The following is a 24,543-nucleotide window of genomic DNA, read 5'->3' as shown; positions in this document are numbered from 1 at the left end:
ACTAAAACTCTTGGGACAACTGTAGGACGCCCAATAGACATGCCCAAACCCTCCCATTTTTGGCTGCCATTGGTGTAATAACACATGAACTGACACATGTGAGCGGATCATTTTCAATCTGTTGGGCATTTGATCCGTGCCTCTAAAACATATGGGTTTATCGCTTGCCATGCCTGTCAATTCCACACTAACAGCTGTCAAAAAGTAGATTACAGCTGATTCCAATTTGCCTGGTGAGAGAGACTCAGTGAGCATAACCTTGCGATTGAGAAAGGCCGCCATAGGTAGACCTGGCTCTCAAGAGAACACAGGCTATGTGCACACTGCCTACAAAATGAGGTGGAAACTGAGCTGCACTTCCTAACCTCCTGCCAAATGTATGACCATATTAGAGACACATATTTACCTCAGATTACACAGATCCACAAAGAATTCAAAAACAAATCCAATTTTGACTCCCATATCTACTGGGTGAAATACAACAGTGTGCCATCACAGCAGCAAGATTTGTGACCTGTTGTCACAAGAAAAGGGCAACCAGTGAAGAACAAACACCATTGTAAATACAACCTATATTTATGTTTGTTTATTTTCCCTTTTGTACTTTGGCCATTTGCACATTGTTACAACATGGTGTATATACACAATATGACATTTGTCTTTATTCTTTTGGAACTTCTGTGAGTGTAATGTTTGCTGTTCATTTTTATTGTTTATTTCACTTTTGTATATTATCTACTTCACTTGCTTTGGCAATGTTAACATATGTTTCCCATGCCAATAAAGCCCCTTGAATTGAATTGAGAGGACAGGATAGGCAGTTCAGTTACCAGTTTGAACAGCTCTAACCGGGAACTGCTCTCATTGTCTATCTTTCATTGGTCCCGTTTTCAAACGGGCGTCAGGTCTACAGTACCTCTTGAGACTTGGCAAAACACATGTCTCTAATGGGAGCTATCGATTACTTGCTGCCTAGGCCAGCACAATATGAGAGGAAGAGACAGATATGGTGAAACATGATCAATAATATTCCCGACAGACCTGAATGTAGGCTATTGTCTGTTCTCCCTGAAAATGCAACAAAACATACGATTTGAAAATACTACCACACATTGATATGATATATTGTAACATTGAAACAATGTATGTAACAGATTTCTACTAATAGCCTAGTTGCATAACAGTGCGCTAACTAGCAAGTCTATAAATGAACGGACTGGAGCTGAGTCGACCCAATGCTACTACACTGCCAGAGCAGCATCCCTTCCATTTCTATTCTATCCTAACAACAGCATCATTTTCCACAGTCGTGACGTCTACCATTGCTGTGAGACTTTGTTGTCCCCCACGATGAATTCGGGGAGGGGACTGTGGATCTGTCTCCATCCGTCGGTGCCTTTGTACGTTAGTCACACGCGATATCTCAGACAGCACTTGGCCGATGTTGACGAAACTTCGGTGAATGATGCGTCTTGCCATAAACATCAATCATTTACAAAATAACACTGATTGGCCCAAGACCAGAGCTAAAGTAATTCACTTAAATTTGCGGAACTGAAATGTATTAGTCACACGCGATATCTCAATTGGCCCAAGCGGGGGCGCTGCATCATTCGTGAGAGGCGACATGTTTACTGTTGCCTTTTTCAAATGTGGGCGTCTCGAGAGCGTTGCATTCATTGTTGACAGACGTGCCGAAGAACCAAGGGCGTTACTCGCTTACGCACGTATCCTATCATGCTCCAATGGCGTTAAGAGAAGGGAGGGCTTTTCTCCCTGTACTCTGATTAAATCAGTCCTGTTTCAATTGTTAAGAGATACAATACCTCACATCGGGAATAATGGAAATCTTTGATTCTTTGGACGAATAGACTCACCTCTAGATATACCTGCGACATTTAGCGGTATTATTCAAGAAGAAGCTGGAGCGCGTAATTACTAACGTATTACTTGTGTGCTGTGGTACAATGTTCATATAGGCTCCATCTATACCGGGGCGCATCAGATTTTAACTGCGCTGAAATGCCTACACTGAATATTGTCAAGGAAGGCGTACATTGTTTGCATGAACGGTTCTTCGTTTTGTTTTTGATGGCAGGCCTAACGCAATACGCACTGTAATACCCGTAATGGAAACATTTTCATGTGAAGAGCCTTGCGCACTGCAGTAAAGGCAGGGCTGCGTTATCGTATTTTGGATTGCGAATCGGATTGTGATATCGAATCTGTTGGCTGGGGTATTACCTAATCATTTAGCATTGGATTCGGTCGGTATCAATTCCCACCGGAGATATTCAATACGCTGTACGGGTTCGCCTATTGTAAATGTAAGAAGCTTTCGGTCAGTGGTGAGAGCCACTCACTCCTAGGTTACAGATGAGAGGGAAACAATACCATCAACAACTGAAGTTGACAGCGCCTTGGGAGAAGGATGCTGGCTACGGGAGAAAGCTCAAAACGTACAGGAACCATACCAAGATAATAGCCCAGCCCGGCATTGTGATGAAGGTGCTACGCAGAAAGCGGATTGTGTTGTTTATAGCCTATTTCTTGCTGCTGGTGCTGACCATGCTGAACTTGGCCAACTATAAATGGACTAAAGAGCCCCAGCAGTGCAATCACCAGATGAGGAGCACTACCTATCATGGCAGATCAGACATCCGGTTCCTCTACAGACCCTCTCTGGCCAAAAAAAGACAGTTGGTCTATGTTCTGACCACATGGAGGTCCGGGTCCTCCTTTTTCGGGGAGCTGTTTAACCAAAATCCTGAAGTGTTCTTCCTGTATGAACCCATGTGGCACATCTGGCAGAAGCTGTACCCGGGAGACGCAGTGTCTTTGCAGGGGGCAGCCAGGGACATGCTCAGCTCCTTATACCGCTGTGATCTCTCTGTGTTCCAGCTGTACAACAGCCCAGGGGGAAAGAACTTTACTTCCCTAGGACTCTTTGGGGCCACCCTGAATAAGGTGGTGTGCTCCTACCCTCTGTGCTCCGCCTACAGGAAAGAGGTGGTAGGGATGGTGGACGACAAGGTGTGTAAAAAGTGTCCACCTCAAAGCCTTAGACTACTGGAGGAGGAGTGCCTCAAATACAGCACTATCGTTATTAAAGGGGTGCGTATCCTGGACGTTAATGTTCTAGCCCCCCTCATGGAGGACCCGTCGCTGGACGTGAAGGTAGTCCACCTGGTCAGGGACCCCCGGGCCGTGGCCAACTCCAGGATCAAGTCCCGACACGGGCTGATCCGTGAGAACCTGCAGGTGGTCCGGAGCAGGGACCCCAAGCTCCGCAGGATCCCCTTCGTAGACCCCAACCACAAAGCCAACAAGAAGGACGGCTCAGACTACCACTCCATCGGAGCCATGGAGGTGATCTGTGACCGCACCTCCCGGACCCTGAGGACTGCCTTAAACCCTCCCAGTTGGCTCAAAGGGAAGTACATGGCCGTGCGCTATGAGGACCTGGTGGAAAACCCTGTGAAGATCCTGAGGAACATTTACCGCTTCGCCAACCTCACCACCAACCATGACATTGAATCGTTTGCTCTGAACATGACCGGTGGATCTAGTTCGTCCTCCAAGCCATTCATAGTGTCCTCCAGGAACGCCACTCAGGCTGCCAGCGCATGGAGAACAGTGCTCAGCATCCAGCAGATCAAACAGGTGGAGGACTACTGTCATCACTCCATGGCTGTCCTGGGCTACGAGAGAGTCAGGACGGCCGGGGAGGCCAAGGACCTCAGTAAGTCCCTACTGACGGTCTCCAAACTGTGACAGAAAAACAATTATTTTTCCTTTCCACCAAAGACAGTGAATTCAATGTAATTTTGCATCTAGTGCCATTCCGTTAATCGTGGAATTAAAAAGCTTTACTTTGAATCAGTGTTTTTGAGGAATTCCACTTCTTGGCCACATTGGAATGTATCTTAGTTTTATTTTTCAGTTCAATTGCAGACAGTTGTATTTGACAGGACCATTACTTTTGTATCTGGAAAACTGGATGTTTTTGACAAAGCCTGAAGGCCTATGAACAATGACTTGAATATTGAACTGCAACTATGGAAATAAACACTGTATGATTCATGTATCTTGTTATGAAAACACTTCAAAGTGGATGTTTTGGGAGTTATTTTGAATGTTCAAAACCTGATAAAATATTTGGTTTTCCACTATCCATAATGTTTGTAAAAGTGAAAAACCAGTGAATGAAAAAAAGCATTAATTCATCAAAAAGCTAATTGTTTGAGCAGGTTATGTTACGTTGTGAGTCATGGATGGACTCAGAGACAATCATTAAACTGGTCTGTTATAACTATAATGTTACTCTGAGGAAGCATCTTTAACTTTCAGGTTTATTAGTTATTTATTTGTTCATTAGTTATTTATTATATGTTATTACAGTGGGACATCCCCAGACGACAACAGATGGTAGGACAGTAATAGTAAAGTTTGTGGTCATACGCACATCCTTAAAAACATACACTACCGTTCAAAAGTTTGGGGTCACTTAGAAATGTCTTTATTTTTTAAAGAAAAGCCATTTTTTTAATCCATTAAAATAACATCAAATTGATCAGAAATACAGTGTAGACATTGTTATTGTCTACACTGACGCCTCACAAGTCCTCAACTGGCAGCTTCATTAAATAGTACCCGCAAAACACCAGTCTCAACGTCAACAGTGAAGAGGCGACTCTGGGATACTGGCCTTCTAGGAAGAGTTGCAAAGAAAAAGCCATATCTCAGACTGGCCAATAAAAATAAAAGATTAAGATGGGCAAAAGAACACAGACACTGGACAGAGGAACTCTGCCTAGAAGGCCAGCATCCCGGAGTCGCCTCTTCACGTTTGACGTTGAGACTGGTGTTTTGTGGGTACTATTTAATGAAGCTGCCAGTTGAGGACTTGTGAGGCGTCTGTTTCTCAAACTAGACACTCGAATGTACTTGTCCTCTTTCTCAGTTGTGCACCGGGGCCTCCTACTCCTCTTTCTATTCTGGTTAGAGCCAGTTTGCGCTGTTCTGTGAAGGGAGTAGCACACAGCGTCGTACGAGATGTTCAGTTTCTTGGCAATGACTTGCATGGAATAGCCTTCATTTCTCAGAACAAGAATAGACTGACGAATTTCAGAAGAAAGTTCTTTGTTTCTGGCCATTTTGAACCTGTAATTGAACCCACAAATGCTGACGGTCCAGATACTCAACTAGTCTAAAGAAGGCCAGTTGTATTGCTTCTTTAATCAGCACAACAGTTTTCAGCTGTGCTAACATAATTGCAAAAGGGTTTTCTAATGATCAATTAGCCTTTTAAAGTGATAAACTTAGCTGACACAACGTGCCATTGGAACACAGGACTGATGGTTGCTGATAATGGGCCTCTGTACGCCTATGTAGATATTCCATTAGAAATCAGCCGTTTCCAAATACAATAGTCATTTACAGCATTAACAATGTCAACACTGTATTTCTGATCAATTTTATGTTATTTTAATGGACCAAAAATTAGCTTTTCTTTGAAAAACAAGGTCATTTCTAAGTGACCCCAAACTTTTGAACGGTAGTGTAGGTGCTGGGCTAATGAATACTAGTATAGAACAAGAAGGCCCGCACACTGTTAAATCTCCCAATTCCCCGCTTTATTGACACCTCATTGATCCGAAACGGATCTTCGTCAGGTCAAACACACTGAGTGTTCACATCCCAAAATATACACATTTCAGCTCATATGACCACAGTAATAGTCGACCATGATGACAAAGCAGCTGTGGAAGTCCAAGGAACTAAGGCGTTCTCATTGTCACTGTGAGACTAGCTTGGTGTCATTTACATGTTTACAGGTGCTAGCTCTCTGGATGCAAACAGATGATTTGTCCAAACTGCTTTAAACAAAAAGTATTACAGAAAAGGTTGAAGCAGAGTAGCTTTTTCCCCTTTATTGAACCAAACCAAAACATATGAAAACATAACACAGGTTATAGCTCATTAACAAGGTTGTTTACCATCAATGATGCTACAATTAAATCTGACAAATATAATATAAATATATAAAACAAATGTATGTGCCGCTGGCCTAGACACACTGGTCATTGGTATAATACGCTCATCTTATTATCCTATTACGCTGAGATATAGTACAGTGTCTTTGTCATTCCCTTAGCCTGGCTAGTCCAAGGTAGCCTGGGTGCCTGTCTGCTTATGTGGTGCCCTTGTCAACTCCTTATGGAATTGTCATGCTAAACATGTTCTCATGCCAAACATGCTTTGCTTGACAATGGCAACAATAGAGATGGCAAGAGCACAGACATATCTGGGACCAGGCTAGTCCAATGCAGTTTCTACAATTAGAACGTGCAAATATAACATAATAAAAAAACTATTAAAGGAAAGGGAGGATGTGGAAGGTATGAGTAGACAATGGCTTTTTACACATTCTGTATGGGGTATTATTGGTTAGACACTAGACAGTGTCTCTCATTGTAGTACATGGACTGGGTTAAAGTTTAGAACAATGTGTTAACATTGAGGACACGTGTGAATCATCTTGTTTCAGAGCACAAAGACATACTGTCCTACCGGGGTTGCATCACAACAATAGTCCTCAGCTGCCATTCTGCACATTCAGGGTGCGTCCCAAATGGCTCCCTATTCCCTAGTTAGTTAGCTACTTTTGACCGGGGCCCGAGGGAATAGGGTGACATTTCAGACACAGCTTCAGTCTACAGGGAGTCATCTTGTTGTTGCGGTCTTTCCATCTAGTATGTAGAAAATACATGTATTTTATAGGAGATTGGAATGCAACAGTGATCCATAGATAGAAAAAAAAGACATCCATGCAGTAACCTTTGACAAGCACTTAAAAGCCAAGGACAGTGTTCTTATGAATATGAGAAAAAACATCTAGCCTCACAGAGAGAGAGAGAGAGAGAGAGCTAACCTTCTTCATATTGAATTTGTCCACTTCGCCTTGTTCAAGGGGAACAGGACACAGAGATTTATGCCATACTTAACATGGGGCCAGACACAGTGGTGAATATTAATATACAGATGATTTCATTTTCTGGGTTGAATTTATGGGATTCAGTTTAAAACTGGAGCCTTAATAGTCTCCTTCACAAACGCTGCTAATGGACTAAAGCATTCGGAACTATTCTGACGCAACATTAAATGATAAGTAAGAGAGGAGAGGGCTGATAAATTCAATGAAATACATTTGAATGAGCAAAAAGGCTGGGAGAAATGTGCAATAAATGTATGAGGGGTTGCTCGGTACCAAAATATAATTTTAGCTAATAACAAAATAGAAGTCCATAAAGAGAGTCGTTAAAAAGAGCAAGAAACCCCAGTGCCATATGTTGTTTTCTTTTCATGACCCTGCCCTGTAAGTGTGTATGTGTGTGCGTCTCTCTCTCGCTCTCTCTCTCTCTCTCTCTCTCTCTCTAAACCCAGAGGCGCAACATCACGAGACTTCCGGGGAATGCTTGCGAAACAGACCAAACAAACCAGGCGAGGGTTTGAGGTTAGACAAGTTAATGAGAGAAATTAAACATTTTCTCGAAATCTAAAAGTACAACTTAGATTGTGAGCCAATTTCTTAAGTAGTTGAATATGTTATTACTCCAAACTTGTGAAAGTGTCAAACTGATACATTTTCATTAAAAACAACTTTATATGGAAGGAGTGCCTTTGATTTGACGGCCTGCACATACACAGTTCGGTGTGAGACGACCGTTAGACCCGATTAAGTGTTTCTACACATGAGCTTTGCTTGCCAACGTCGCCATGACATCGCCTACAAGTGTGATCGGCGATTGCTATTGGAGAAGCAGTTTTAGCCTATTGTCATACTGTACTGTCTTTGCCATTATCACATGTCCGTCTGGGATAGGTTGGAGTTCACGTCCTGGCTGGTAAGAGGTCAGAGGTCAGTTCCCAGGCTGGTGTTGGGGGTCCAGACTAAGTATCACCCCCGACCCCTGGTCCTCCTGCGCCTGGTAACTCACTGAGGTGGAGGTGCAGCCTGCCTCTGTCTACGTCCCAAATTGCACCGTATTCACTATACAGCTCCGAAAAATTACCAGTTTCTCTGGTTTTACTATTTATAGGTATGTGTTTGGGTAAAATTTACATTTTTGTTTTATTCTATTAACTACTGACAACATTTCTCCCAAATTCCAAATAAAAATGTAATTTAGAGCATTTATTTGCAGAAAATGACAACTGGTCAAAACAACAAAAAAGATGCAGTGTTGTCAGACCTCAAATAATGCAAAGAAAATAAGTTCATATTCATTTTTAAACAACACAATACTTTTGTTTTAACTTAGGAAGATTTCAGAAATCAATATTTGGTGGAATAACCCTGATTTTCAAGCACAGCTTTCATGCGTCTTGGCATGCTCTCCACCAGTCTTTCACATTGATGTTGGGTGACTTTATGCCACTACTGGCGCAAAAATTCAAGCAGCTCGGTTTTTCCAGCAGGGCAATGCTCCATGCCACACAGCCAGGTCAATCAAGGTGTGGATGAAGGACCACCAAATCAAACCCTGTCATGGCCAGCCCAATCTCCAGACCTGAACCCCATTGAAAACCTCTGGAATGTGATTAAGAGGAAGATGGATGGTCACAAGCCATCAAATAAAGCCGAGCTGCTTGAATTCTTTGCATTATTCGAGGTCTGACAACACTGCATATTCTTTGTTATTTTGACCAGTTGTCATTTTCTGCAAATAAATGCTCTAAATGACAATATTTTTATTTGGAATTTGAGTGAAATGTTGTCAGCAGTTTATAGAATAAAACCAAAATTTTCATTTTACCCAAACACATACCTATAAATAGTAAAACCAGAGAAACTGATAATTTTACAGTGGCCTCAATTTTTTCCAGAGCTGTATAGTGCTCTACTTTTGACTAGAGCTTTATAGACCCTGGTCAAAAGTAGTTGACTATATGGGGAATAGGGTGGCATTTGGGATGCAACCTATGCCTCTGCATTCGGCAGTTGTCCCTGGTTCTGTAAGGGAGACTTTCATGCTGTGTTACCTAGCATTAATAGTGACCTCACTGTGCCAATCTATGATTGTCCCTGTCATGTGATAATTGTGTTATGACATTGAACTACACTACAAAAGTATGTGGACACGTGCTCATCAAACATCTCATTCCAAAATCATGGGCATTAATATGGATTTGGTTCCCATCTTTGCTGCTATAACAGCCTCACTCTTCTGGGAAGGCTTTCCACTACATGTTGGTAGAACATTGCTGTGGGGACTTGCTTCTATTCAGCCACAAGAGCATAAGTGAGGTTGAGCACTGATGTTGGTCAATTAGGCCTGGCTCGCAGTCAGCGTTCCAATTCATCACAAAGGTTTTTGATGGGGTTGAGGTCAGGGCTCTGTGCAGGCCAGTCAAGTTCTTCAACACCGATCTCGACAAACCATTTCTGTATGGACCTCGCTTTGTGCATGGAGACATTGTCATGCTGAAACAGGAAAGGTCCTCCCCCAAACTGTTGTCACAAAGTTGGAAGCACAGAATCGTCTAGAATGTCATTGAATGCAGCAGCGCTAAGATTTCACTTCACTGGAACTAAGGGGCCTAGCCCAAACCATAAAAAACAGCCCAGACCATTATTCCTCCTCCACCAAACTTTACAGTTGGCACTATGCATTGGGGCAGGTAGCGTCCGTTGGACTACCAGATGGTGAAGCGTGATTAATCACTCCAGAGAACGTGTTTCCACTGCTCAAGAGTCCAATGGCTGCGAGCTTTACACCACTCTTGCCGATGCTTGGAATTGCGCATGGTGATCTTAGGTTTGTGTGATGCTGGTCAGCCATGGAAACCCATTTCATGAAGCTTCCGACGAACAGTTATTGTGCTGAAGTTGCTTCCAGAGGCAGTTTGGAACTCTGTAGTGAGTGTTGCAACCGAGGACAGACAATGTCCACATACTCTTGGCCATGTAGTGTATATTCCTATATTAATATAGTAGTGTATTCCTATGGGTAGTTGAAGCAACAGTTTTGCAGTGCACTAATAGATAAGCACAGTATTCAGTTGAGTGCATAGCGACGGGGAGTCCTACCTGGTTAGAATGGGGGCTGCATGGTGAGCGTTACTGTATGCCTGGCCACAGGCCCACACCACAGGGGCGCAGTGTGTGTGTGTGTGTGTGCCCACACCCATCACAAGCATAGGGAGCTGGTCTGTGGGGGGCTGGAGTGGGTTATAGCAGGCTTAACATATCTGTGACCTTATAGACGGAGTGCGTGTGTTGGTGTCAAGGGAGAATTCCTGTAGGAGACTAGATATTTATGTTAACCAATCACCAGTTTAGCCCAAGTGCACCAGCTCTTGACTTTGATGAATATTCCACGTGCAGAATTAGCATGCAGAGGGGGAGGCAGATAGCCTAGTCTAGGATGTGTATCTTATAGCTGCAGACAGAAGGTATCAAAAGCAGCTTCTGCTTGATAGGGTTTTAGCTAGTGGTTCATCCAAATATGCAGGAATACAACACCTCCTGCCGTGCTACGTTGAATCTCCTCTGTGTCATAATGATACCGACGATGTGATGGGTTTCAACCTCTGATTCATCCACTTTTCATTCATATTGAAGTTATGTGTGTGTGTGTGTGTGTGTGTGTGTGTATACTTTAGTTGTCACGAATATCACCGAAGGTGGCTCCCCTTCCCGTTCGGGTGGCGCTCGGCGGTCGTCGTCGCCGGTCTACTAGCTGCTACCGATCCCTTTTTCCCTTTTCGTTTCGTTGGGTCTAATTGGTTTCACCTGTTCCTTGTTTGGGGTTTTGGGTTGGGGTTATTTAAGTTCAGTTAGCCCGCCTGTGTTCGTGCGGGTTTGTTTTGCTGTATTTGGTATAGGAGTGTTTCTGTTTTTTGGATTGTCCGCTGTACAGCGTATGTGCCTGTGTAGTACATGATTTTGGAGTGCTTTACGCCTGTGTTCGGCGTCACCCTCTTTGTGCGCGGTTATTGTACGGAATAAAGTGTTTTTTTCCCGAATCCTCTGCTCTCTGCACCTGACTCCCCACCCATCACTCTACGCAACGTTACATTAGTTGTATATAGGTTGTTAGGGACCTTACTCTAGGTTGTGTAAATGTAGAGGTTACTGCGTTTTAATAGATGATTAAAGTCTTAAGGGTCTTTTAATTGGCTAAGCATCTCAATCATTAAGACAGAAACAAAGCGGAGGCTGCCAGGGCCTTAATTTTGCTTTTCAGAGACTATCTGAGCTTCCTGCTTCTGTTGGAAGAGGAGCACTGTAAAGTTTAGTGATGAGAGAAAGAAAACACAATCTCTCTCTTTCTCTCCCCCCCCGACTGTGCAGCGCTGACTAGCAGAAACAATCACTTAGACTATTGTTCCCGTCTTAAAACCAACTATAAGACATCACCATGCAATACTTCCACTGTTAGAAAAGGATACAAATATAATGTTATTGGCCCAAGAGTCCTGTTCCTTATAAGGCCTTGGTGTGAGGCCTGCAGTGTCAATGATCTCCAGGATTCTTTCTTATGACTCTTTCTATGAAGAATGTACGTGACATAATGGTTTGCAATTATTCTAGAATGTGTAAAGTCAGTCAGTCAGTCAGACGAGGCTTTAGGCGTTGTGCTATTCTGGTTCCCTGCCTCTCTCAATACATAACTTATTAAACATTCCAGAACCCTTGTCTGGTGGTTATATCAGGAATAAAAGGTTTACATCCAATACCCACTGAGAAATTTGGTACAAATGAAGACTGGTGTGTAGCTAGGTGCTGGGAGGAGAACTGTTAGTGAGAGAAGCTAAGAGCAGAGATGCTACCGGCTCAAAGACATGCAAGCAATTTGGTGAAAGAGACGGGTGTTATTGAGAGTCAAATCGGTTTCTCTCATTGTTCAGCTCCTCGCCCACCATTTCTGAACACTGACTGCTCATTAAAGCAAAGTTGAAAAATAATCATAATTCACTCACAATCAAATCAGATTTTAGGTTCGGGAGAAGAGTTTTTAGAGAAATGACTGCCCTCAAAAAAAAACTGCTTTATTCCATTTTAACTGAGAGGGCCAAGGATAAAGCAGACAAAGAGGAACACTGCTTCCACCTGTAATATCAGGTTGGGCCAAACGCTGTGTTTGTGTCTGTGCATCCCATAATGAACATGTGTGGCTATGAGGAGCAGTGGAGGTAGAGAAGAGCACACTCTCTGGCCTTCTAACCTGCTGTGACCAGTACTGCTTACAGAATCAATACGAAAACAAGGAGCAGATAAATATATCTAATACTGTTTGCTTTCTTTTGTGCCATTTTACGCATTCTTTACGTGTTATCAGAAAGGAGGAGGAATTACGGGCACCATTCTGAGAGCTAACAGGATTTATTTATAACTGGCTGTAACAAGGGAGAGTGAGGACAGAGGGGAAGAGGGAGGGGGAGAGAGGGGAACGGGGAGGGGGGGAGTGGAGTGGAGAGAACGGGAAAATTCCAGCTATTATTATGAGCCGTCCTCCCCTCGGCAGCCTCCTGTGGTGGGGAGACAGAGAGAGGTCAACCAGACAAGAAAAGGTCAACCAGTGAAGAACAAACACCATTGTAAATACAACATATATTTATGTTTATTTATTTTCCCTTTTGTACTTGAACTATTTGCACATCATTACAAATGTCATATTATGTCTATATACAGTGTTGTAATGTCTTTATTATTTTGGAACTGTGAGTGTAATGTTTACTGTTAATTTTTATTGTTTATTTCACTTTTGTATATTATCTACTTCACTTGCTTTGGCAATGTTAGCATATGTTTCCCATGCCAATAAAGCCCCTTGAATTGAATTGAATTGAGAGGAGAAGAGGGGGACATAGAGGCAGAGGAGGGGGGGGTGTGTGTGAGTAGGGGTTTGGGGTAAAATGGTATATAATGACCTGCTAGCGGCCATACTAGGTTGCCTAGGCCTTCTTGTCACAGGGGTGGTCCTTCTGTTCCATACAGGCACCACAGCAGACGGCTATATATAGAGCGAGCTCATAAAGTATTGGGACAGTGACACATTTTTTGTTGTTTTGGCTCTGTACTCCAGCACTTTGATTTGAAATGATAAAATTGCTATGAGATTAAAGTGCAGAATGTCAGCTTTAATTTGAGGGTATTTTCATCCATATCGGGTGACCGTTTAGAAATTACATCACTTTTTGTACATAGTCCCCATATTTTAGAGGACCAAAAGTATGGGGACAAATTCAGTTATGTATATTAAAGTAGTAAAACGTTAAGTATGTGGTCCCATATTCACAGCATGTAATGACCACATCAAGCTTGTGTCTCTACAAACTTGTTGGATGCATTTACTGTTTGTTTTGATTGTGTTTCCGATTTATTTTGTGCCCAATAGAAATTAATGGTAAATAATGTATTGTGTCATTTTGGAGTCACTTTTATTGTAAATAAGAATGTTTCTAGACACTTCTACATTAATGTGGATGCTACCATGATTACGGATAGTCCTGAATGAAGTGTGAATAATGATGAGTGAGAAAGTTACAGACATACAAATATCATGCCCCCACAAAATGCTAACCTACCCTGTTATTGTAATGGTGAGAGGTTAGCATATCTCGGGGCTAAGATATTTGTGCGTCTGTAACTTTCTCACTCATCATTATTTATGATTCATTCAGGATTATCCTTAATCATGTGTCTAGAAACCTATTCTATTCTTATTTACAATAAAAGTCACTATCCTAAACATTTTGGAACTCACTGTAGATAGATGGATATATTTATTTGACAATTACAAACACAATACAACCACACATGTGGATAATGAATTTAAAATCATTGAGGATGACACCAAAAAGTTTGAAAACATATTTCCATTGAAGTCCTCTTCAATAAATGGTTAAAAAAATTAACAAACATGAACACAGTCAACCTAGCCTACTATGCATAATTAGGTTACACATATAACACAGACAAAAACAAAGGATAGGATGACATGGTAATTATAACCTCCACAACACCCTGGTGCTGCATAACGGGCCTGTGTGTGTGTGTGTGTGTGTGTGTGTGTGTGTGTGTGTGTGTGTGTGTGTGTGTGTGTGTGTGTGTGTGTGTGTGTGTGTGTGTGTGTGTGTGTGTGTGTGTGTGTGTGTGTGTGTGTGTGGTGCGGTGCAGGGGTGGGAAACTAATTTTGCCCCGCAAGCCGCATTCGGCCTTCACCGAGGTCCGGAGGGCCGCACTTAAAATGTATTACGTTTCTTCGCCGTCAAGATATGCAAGAAATAGTCAGGTATACATCGCTTTTGGAATTCTAGACGCACCCTGACTGTCTAGCTTTCGTTTCTATGACTGACAGAGTGAAGAGACTATAAATGTACGTCCATTATCATTTTTACACAGTTTCAATTTGATTTTAGTCATTTCAATGTCAATTTAAGGTTTTTTCCTAAATAGCTTTTTACTGTGTGTGTGTGTGTGTGTGTGTGTGTGTGTGTGTGTGTGTGTGTGTGTGTGTGTGTGTGTGTGTGTGTGTGTGTGTGTGTGTGTGTGTGTGTGTGTGTGTGTGTGTGTGTGTGTGTGTGTGTGTGTGTGTGTGTGTGTAAAGCGGTGATGCATATAAAGGTGTTGAGCAGGTGCCATGGGGGTGGTAGACCTGCTGCTTCAGCTGCCTTTGTGATTATCATCTCCTCCTCCCTACACACACACACACACACACACACACACACACACACACACACACACACACACACACACACACACACACACACACACACACACACACACACACACACACACACACCTCATTACCTTATACCCTTATACCAGCCAGACAGTTAGATGCCCCCAGTAATTACTAAACAACAGTATCAGCAGCAACACAAACCTACATTTGCACCTAAAGACACATCAGCCATGTAGCCCAGGATAAGTAAGCTGCTCCTGTCCCTCTCTAAACTAATGTTGATTCAACAGTTAGGTCTTATCACAGTTAGAGGAAATAAATATGATTTTTGCTACAAAACTGATATTCACTATAACTGACATCAATGGTAGGTTTCCGCAAATGCAGATATTGCAAGCTTATTGGTCAAGTCGGCTACACATTTTGGACTCATGGTTCAACAGAATTAGTTGACAGGTCCTGACACTCTCTATTGCAGGGGTTCTGGGTCCAGCAATAGTGTATAGGGCAAATAGAGATTTTCAGGACATGTGAACTCATTTCTGTGCCTGTTGAACCACAGATACCTCCCAAGAAGTGAACACACAACACAGAATCAGTTTTCAGCTCTATAATAACAGTGTGTTAACCTCCTTACCTCTGAAGATCAAGAGAGCGTCGGTCTAGCAGAGTGAATGCTCCAGAGAGCAAAATATCTTCTAATGAGCTTTGCAGCTCAACAGAGAGAAGCTGGAGCAGAGCAGGTAAAGTAAGGTCAAGTTGTGCCATGTATCCCAGGTTGAGGCTCCATTACCTGTTGGGCAGAACCTCAAAAGGGTGGGATTGTCTATGGCTCACCTGGATCACCCAGTTCAGAACCTGGGATGGGAGGGATTGTCTTTGGCTCACCTGGATCACCCAGTTCAGAACCTGGGATGGGAGGGATTGTCTTTGGCTTACCTGGATCACCCAGTTCAGAACTTGGGATGGGAGGGATTGTCTTTGGCTTACCTGGATCACCCAGTTCAGAACCTGGGATGGGAGGGATTGTCTTTGGCTCACCTGGCTCACGAAGTTCAAAGGCTTTATGACAACAGCACCATTCACTAAACAGGAAACAACAGCAGGGAACATTCCCACACCTTAATCCTATTCTCTCTCTGACACACGCACACGCACACGCACACGCACACACACACACACACATTGACATTTGTAATTCATTTACAGAATTACCCTCCACTTACTCTGTAGCCCTGGCCTGAAATTATACGTCATGCAGTTGCCATGGTTACACCAACTGTATGAAATGAATGGGGCCAGATCCTTTAAAGCAGGTGCTTAGATGCAAACCTTGAGTGTGTGTGTGTGTGTGTGTGGATGAGGTTATTCCTTTTGCTAAAGAAAGGAAGAGGAGGTACACCTTGCACACACACACATCCACTCTGAGTCGTTGGTTAAAGGCCCAGTGCAGTCAAAAACGTTGTTTTTATATTTATATATATATTTCCACACTATGAGTTTGGAATGATACTGTGAAATTGTGAAAATGATGATAATGCATTTTAGTGCCAGCCTGTTGTGGTGGGATGGAGTTTTGGCCTGCCTGGTGCCATCACCAGGCAGTAAATTAGTTAATAGACCAATAAGAGAGTTCCAATAACAGCTAGTTTTCTGTTTTCCCTTCCCCATTCAGACCACTCCCAGACTGTCCTATCAAAACTATTGCTTGAGAAATTGCTCTTTGCTAAGAAGCTTGAAAACAATCACAGTAAGGTACTTAATTGTTACCCAGAAATGATTTGATAATGAGATTAAAAAACGGCTGCATATTGAGATAAAAACAACTCCCTGACTCAACGTCTTTGACAGGAATATTCTCCGTCTCTCATTGGATGAGCATCTCTCATCTCTCATCTCTGATTGGTCCAGGGGTGATGATGATAAGTCTCAAGGACTGTGGCCGGGATCCAAAACAAAGCTGATAAACGACCGCTGCGTTTTAACAGTGATTCTCATCAATGTGTAATAAGAACAGTTTTTATTTGCTTCTGAAAATGTGTGCAAATGTAGCTTTCCCAAAACTGGCCCATTAGCACAAAACACACCGTGAGTACGGGCCAATCACATCCAGTTATTTTCCCCACCTGAGGAAGCAGGTAATATGGCTTTGTTGTTCTCCTCACATGACCTCCACTACAGAAAGAACACATGAGTATTTTGGCTGTCAACAGGTTTTAAAAAAATAATATTTTCCCTTTATTTAACTAGGCAAGTCAGTTAAGAACAAAATCTTATTTTCAATGACAGCCTAGGAACAGTGGGTTAACTGCCTGTTTAGGGGCAGAATGACAGATTTGTACCTAGTCAGGTCAGGGATTTGTACTTGCAACCTTTCAGTTACTAGTCCAACACTCTAACCACTAGGCTACCCTGCCGCCCCAGGTGACGTAATCCCAGTCATAACCTCACGGACTATTCCATGTCTAACAGGATCACAGTGATATTCTAAATGAGCGGTTTGACTCTGAGGGACTCATTAGCTAGATACATCACACATGTCGTACATCAGTCTCTCTGGACACGGTGATGTGATGTTGCACCTGGATGTGAACTTGACCTATTTAACAAGCCATTACCATCCAAACAAGCAGTACATTTTTCACCTGTATTTACTGTACCCATGATCACACATGCCAACCCTCTACTATACACTCCACATTGTGTTACTAAGAAACAATCAAAATTCACACAGGTGAATATCGACCCGAGTTAAGCGCATGTAAATGAAACGTAATTGCCTTTTTATGCACTTTTCTCTCTATGCGTATTCTGACCTTGAATTTAAGCTTGAGAATAGCATGCTATTCACCTGCTATTCATTCGGGGTGGAGATCTAAGAAATGAAGGTGTGACGGAGGTGTGTCTACAGATACGCCTTATTCTGAACTTAAATTCCCTCATAATTCCACCACTTTTACGGGAGAGGAAACTATGCATAAGGTTGAGCGAACCTGCCAGTTCCAAGTGAAAAAAGCATCTACCCCCCCAAATAGAAATAACAGCATTCTCCATGCAATGTATTTTATAAACTGATAAGAGTTATTGACTAGAGCTAGGTAAATGAGTAATCCGTTTGGAGAAGGGGATTGTAAATACACATAGCAATTGTTCTAGATTATTTTTTCTTATGATCCCTGGAAACTAATGTGACACCAGTCATATGGAAGCAAACTGAAAATCATATCAACAGGACATGTATTGTGGCGTCTTTTCCACAGTGAAGTAGGCTATAAATAGCTGTGCCGTTATTCAGAATGTGCGTCCTCATAATTTGCATGGATGAAATTTGGAGGCGCAAACTATAGGCTTCTGGAGGGCTGAACCTGCCAAGTTGATGTATGCACTTCAGAATGTTTAATTATATACCCAGGATTTGTATCATGTTAAATATTGGCCCCTATCGTAAACCACCGTCAGTAATACCCACATACATTTATAACTTTCACTTTAGTGTTAGTTTTTTTCAATTTGTAGTTTACATCTTGCATCCTTCCATTCCGTTGACCTTTCTTTCCTCTGTCATGTCTGTGTAGCTGGTCCTGAGGGTCGCTAGAATTACTGGATCATATTGTGCAGTCATTTGGGAGAAGTAGCCTATTTGAATCATTATGGAGGTTAAACCTGGAGCTTGGCGCACGGTTCACGATGACTGGACTGTTGTCATACAGTTCCATGGTTAGTGTAGATTTATAGGACTATTGTTCAAGCATTATTGAACACTTTTTTCCACCTGAACAATATTTCATGGATGGAACTTGAATATGACAACTTTCAGGATGAATCAAGCCACTGTGTTTGATTCATCAATATATTTAGTGTGTAAAGCCACTCCAAACCTGTTTTTTGTAATGATTCATACATACTTTCCTAATCCCAACATGTGCCTAAATAATCTACAATATCAAATGAATTTTATTGGAGCACTGTCACGCACTGGCCATAGAGAGGTTTTTATTCTCTATTTTGGTTAGGCCAGGGTGTGACTAGAGTGGACATTCTAGTTTCTTTATTTCTATGTTTCCTATTTCTTTGTTTTTGGCCGAGTGTGGTTCCCAATCAGAGGCAGCTGTCTATCGTTGTCTCTGATTGGGAATCATACTTAGGCAGTCCTTTTCCCCTCTTCCGTTTGTGGGTAGTTATTTTCTGTTTAGTGTCTGCACCTGACAGAACTGTTTGATTTTTCGTTTTGTTACTTTGTTCGAGTGTTTTTAATATTAAATAAAATCCTGAACACTTACCACGCTGCGCTTTGGTCCACTCCTTCTGATGACGAGCGTTACAGAACTACCCACCAAAGAAGGACCAAGCAGCGTGTTCAAGAGGAGCAGGGATCCTGGGCCCGGGAGAAAAGAGAGAGGAGGACATCCTGGACCTGGGAGGAGGTTATGGCAGGGGACAAGACCCTGCCATGGAAACAGGTGGAAACAGCAAGGGAGGAACGGCGACGATACGAGGGGACACGGCTAGCACAGAAACCCAACAGGCAGCTCCAAAAATATTTTTTGGGAGGGGCCACACGAGGAGAGTGGCAGAGTCAGGGTTCAGACCTGAGCCAACTCCTCGTGCTTACCGTGGGGAGCCAGTGACCGGTCAAGCACCAGGCTATGCGGTTATGCGCACCATGCCTTCAGTGCGCATCCACAGCCCGGTGCGTTCTGTGCAAGCTCCCCGCAGTGGCCGTGCTAGAGTGGGCATTCAGCCAGGACGGATTGTGCCGGCTCAGCGTTCCTGGTCTCCAGTGTGTCTCTTCGGCCCAGGTTATCCTGCGCCAGCTCTACGCACGGTGTCCCCGGTTCGCCAGCAAAGCCCAGTGCGGCCTGTTCCAGCTCCCCGCACTTGCCTGGCTAAGGGTGGTATCCAGCCAGGACGAGTGGTGCCAACTCTGCACTCTAGACCTCCAGTACGCCTCGACAGTCCAGTACGTCCTGTGCCTCCTCTCCGCACTCGCCCTGAGGTGCGTGTCATCAGCCCGGTGCTACCGGTACCGGTCCCACGCATCAAGCCTCCAGTGCATCTCCACTGTCCAGAGCCTCCGGCGACGGGTCCCAGTCCGGAGCCTCCAGCGACGGGTCCCAGTCCGGAGCCTCCAGCGACGGGCCCCAGTCCGGAGCCTCCAGCGACGGTCCTCAGTCTGGAGCCGGTCCCCAGTCTGGAGCCGGTCCGGAGCCTCCAGCGACGGTCCCCAGTCCGGAGCCTCCGGCGATGATGGCGGTCTGGTTCCTCCGGCGATGATCTGCGGCCCGGTTCCTCCAGTGAAGGTCCATGCACCAGGGCCGCCACCAAAGCGGAGGGATCTGCGGGCGGAAGGTGGTCTACGTTCCGCACCGGAGCCGCCGCCGTAAGGGATGCCCACCGGACCCTCCCCTTTAGAGTCAGGTTTTGCGTGCGGAGTCCGCACCTTTGGGAGGGGGGTGTACTGTCACGCCCTGGCCATAGAGAGGTTTTTATTCTCTATTTTGGTTAGGCCAGGGTGTGACTAGGGTGGGCATTCTAGTTTCTTTATTTCTATGTTTTCTATTTCTTTGTTTTTGGCCGAGTGTGGTTCCCAATCAGAGGCAGCTATCGTTGTCTCTGATTGGGAATCATACTTAGGCAGTCCTTTTTCCCTCTTTCGTTTGTGGGTAGTTATTTTCTGTTTAGTGTCTGCACCTGACAGAACTGTTCGCTTTTTCGTTTTGTTACTTTGTTCGAGTGTTTTTGATATTAAATAAAATCATGAACACTTACCACGCTGCGCTTTGGTCCACTCCTTCTGACGACGAGCATTACAAGCACACATATTTAGCAGATGTAGCAAAACGCTTATGTTCTTCGCTCCAACATTGCAGTAATGTCTGACAATACACACAAATCCCCAAAAGAAAAAGAAAGGAATTAGTATAGAAATATTAGAACGAGCAATGTCACTGCCGCGGACTGGATGTCTTTTGTTTTCACCCACAGGACTGCCGTGGACCGGATGTTTTTTGTTTGCTGCACCATTCTCTGTAAACCGTAGACACTGTCATATGTGAAATGCCCAGGAGGCCGGCCGTTTCTGAGATACTGGAACCGGTGTGCCTGACATCGACAATCATACCACACTCGAAGTTGCTTCTGTCACTCGTTTTTCCTATTCTAACATTCAATCGAACCGCAAATGAATGCCTCAATGCCTGTCTGCCAGCTTTATATAGCAAGCCACAGCCACGTGACTCACTGTCTGTAGGCACAAACCGTTTTCGTGTCGGGGTGGTGTACCTAATAAACTGGCTCCTGGTTGTAAATGTCAATGCAAAACAGCTGAAACACATTAAAAGGGAATGTTAGCTGTCTTTTCAGAGTTTGATGTGACTTGGTTAGCTTTTGTTAGCTGGCGTCCGACACTGCTAACTCTCTATGGCAAGGGGAATGTCAAATTCATATTTTGCAACATTGTTGCTGAGGTCTGAGTGGCAAACAGCAAGGTTCATACAAACCTGCTGTGCTGTTGAACTAAATGCTAGCTGTAAAAACTAGTAAATAATGTGTTTAATAAAAGCATACACTCTTAGCTAAAAAAGGGGTTAAATATAGAAGCTTTTGGTGCCATTCTGATTCAAAAACCAACTGCCATTCCAGCATGACGCAAGAGGATGGTGGTTGAGCCAACTTGCAAGTAGCCTACCAATAAGCACATCATTATTTTATGTATTAAGGTAAGCAAAGTTGATTATTTAATTAAAATATACTGAGCCAAAGTCATATGGTAGACAATAGGCTAGATTAATAAAGTTGACATTTTATTAGAATGCACACATTTGTAAACTAGCTAGCTACATAACTTAATGTTAGCTATCTAGCTACGTAACTTAAGGTTAGCTAGGTAGCTACATAACTTAATGTTAGCTAGCTAGCTACGTAACTTAAGGTTAGCTAGGTAGCTACATAACTTAATGTTAGCTAGCTAACTAAACAGAAAAAGTTAAGATACTTTAATGTATCACTTTACAAGCTAGCCAGCTAACTCTTTCAAATAAACATACTTTTTTATTATGGGATATGCCAAATAGAGCTACAGGCCCAGCCTGACATGGGCAGTTAGCTAATTGTTACTTTTACTTCAGTATTTCAGTGTGGAGTTAATGTAGCGACTATGTTTCACGAAGAAGCCATTAGGAGATTATTGCTGACCGAGGAGGTATGTATACATTATTTATAATAAATTATGTATAATACGTATTGGTGATTCAATAGCCTAGTTGATCATTACATGACTTTAACACATTATCTATGTTTTGCCCAGTCTGGCAGTAACCCAACTATCAGAGGCAGAGGATCTCTAATTCCGGCTGCTGCTGACAGCAACTGCTGTACGTTGTTGTTCTACATCATAATAATTATATGCCCGCATAGCATTTTGTCTTCATTTTGGCAGATTAACTCATGGTTATTCCTGAAGATGAACTCATGTTTTTGCTTCTTTCTTCTTCTCTGGAACCAGTCAGGCAACAACCCATACTGTACTGGCAGTAGATACCCTGGGGGCTAAGGAGTTGGACCTGTGGCCGAAAGGCTGGCGCTGGGAAAAATGGACAGAATTGATCTGACAGCTGCATCCAAAATACCACAACTGCAGTTACTGCACTTTTTTTCTGGACTCAGGGGCAGACATAACCTAGTAAATGTAAATATGCATCCCTCCATTTAGTATGATATGTTATGTTTCATATGGTATGTACTGTATTAATATGTGGATGCCCATAATCCATTTGGTATGATATGTTACGAATTACAACTCGTGTGATATGTAACGAATTGAAATTCCTACGATATATTAAGAATTTGCCTTATGTATGATATGTTACGAATTCCTAGGTGGCTAACATTAGCTAGGCTAGGTGTTAGGGTTAGGTTTAAGAGGGTTTATGTTTATGTTGGTATCAGACCTTGGGTTGCACGGGCCTATTGCAACTTTCTGCCCTGTTTCTGTGTTATAACCGGTCTGGAGAGGGTGGGAGAACATGGAGAAGCCGAGAGCTCCGAGGGGCCACCCATAACGATTCAGCAACAGGAGGAAGACAATCATCAACAAAATCTTCAGGGTAAAAAGGTTTGACTTTAAACCAAATTTCATATAAAATCACACTAAAACATGCCTACTAGATCAATTAAATAATTAAATAAATAACGAAATAATGAAATAAATATGTAAGTACACAATTAGAAATCCCCCTCTCAATAAAAGGGGATGAAGGGATTACATGCTATGTTAAAGTACATAATATATTAAATTCAATACGAAATATAAAAATGGCAAAATCAGGTTGAGCAATCAAATACATGATTTTTAATTGAACCTCATGTCGGTGGCCCCTCCAGCTCTCTTAGTTAGGCCCTCACTAACTCCCACTGTTAGTGTTTTATGCTACTCCTTAATTTTCATTCCAAGTGGAGCCAAGGTATTACGTTTTGAAATGCACCTGGATTCAGCTGCTCTTCTCTGGCCTGTGGTCCAGGTGGATTTCATCTCCAGACCGGTGATGCGGAGGGAGGTTGTTTGGTGGATTTCATCTCCAGACCGGTGATGCAGAGGGAGGTTGTTTGGTGGATTTCATCTCCAGACCGGTGATGCGGAGGGAGGTGGTTTGGTGGATTTCATCTCCAGACCGGTGATGCGGAGGGAGGTGGTTTGGTGGATTTCATCTCCAGACCGGTGATGCGGAGGGAGGTGGTTTGGTGGATTTCATCTCCAGACCGGTGATGCGGAGGGAGGTTGTTTGGTGGATTTCATCTCCAGACCGGTGATGCGGAGGGAGGTTGTTTGGTGGATTTCATCTCCAGACCGGTGATGCAGAGGGAGGTTGTTTGGTGGATTTCATCTCCAGACCGGTGATGCGGAGGGAGGTGGTTTGGTGGATTTCATCTCCAGACCGGTGATGCAGAGGGAGGTGGTTTGGTGGATTTCATCTCCAGACCGGTGATGCAGAGGGAGGTTGTTGGGTGGATTTCATCTCCAGACCGGTGATGCGGAGGGAGGTTGTTGGGTGGATTTCATCTCCAGACCGGTGATGCGGAGGGAGGTTGTTGGGTGGATTTCATCTCCAGACCGGTGATGCAGAGGGAGGTTGTTTGGTGGATTTCATCTCCAGACCGGTGATGCAGAGGGAGGTTGTTTGGTGGATTTCATCTCCAGACCGGTGATGCGGAGGGAGGTGGTTTGGTGGATTTCATCTCCAGACCGGTGATGCGGAGGGAGGTGGTTTGGTGGATTTCATCTCCAGACCGGTGATGCGGAGGGAGGTTGTTTGGTGGATTTCATCTCCAGACCGGTGATGCAGAGGGAGGTTGTTTGGTGGATTTCATCTCCAGACCGGTGATGCGGAGGGAGGTGGTTTGGTGGATTTCATCTCCAGACCGGTGATGCGGAGGGAGGTTGTTTGGTGGATTTCATCTCCAGACCGGTGATGCGGAGGGAGGTTGTTTGGTGGATTTGAAAATGTTTTACCAGGTGGGTTTGTAATATGTTTTTTTCATTGTGTAGAGGTGCTGTTTGAGGCGTGTCAAGACTGTGTGACCGGTTTCTCCTATATAAATGTTGTGGCATAATGTGCATGTTATGGCATAGACAATATTGGTGCTCTGAATGGTCATGAGTTGTGGGAGGTTTGTGCGTGTGGATTGTGAATGTGTGGGAGTTGTCTATAGTAGTGTTGTTCAATGGGTGGTTTAGGAGTGGCTTTATTGGAACATTTTGCAAAAATGAACAGATCCCTTAGGTTGGGATTTCTGCGGATAGCTGATATGGGTCTGAATTCCTGAAGTGGGGGAAATGTACGTTGTGTTT

The 24,543-nt window shown here is 43.5% G+C and overlaps 1 protein-coding gene across 1 annotated transcript; it reads left to right on the top strand.

The window, feature by feature from the left end:
* The first annotated feature begins 1,757 nt into the window (after positions 1 to 1,757).
* Positions 1,758 to 4,323, top strand: LOC139583640 (carbohydrate sulfotransferase 2-like). The gene has a single exon (XM_071414924.1). It carries the CDS (start codon positions 2,377 to 2,379, stop codon positions 3,772 to 3,774), a length of 1,398 nt encoding a protein of 465 aa, XP_071271025.1. The 5' UTR covers positions 1,758 to 2,376; the 3' UTR covers positions 3,775 to 4,323.
* The last annotated feature ends 20,220 nt before the right edge of the window (positions 4,324 to 24,543 follow it).

The sequence above is a fragment of the Salvelinus alpinus genome, chromosome 8 (assembly GCF_045679555.1).
Source record: "Salvelinus alpinus chromosome 8, SLU_Salpinus.1, whole genome shotgun sequence".
Classification (NCBI taxonomy): Eukaryota; Metazoa; Chordata; class Actinopteri; order Salmoniformes; family Salmonidae; genus Salvelinus; species Salvelinus alpinus.
This window is presented reverse-complemented; position numbering and strand designations above follow the sequence as displayed.

Bases quoted from the DNA above. Each gene is read 5' to 3' on its own strand.
- LOC139583640 (XM_071414924.1), top strand. From the start codon at position 2,377: ATGAGAGGGAAACAATACCATCAACAACTGAAGTTGACAGCGCCTTGG.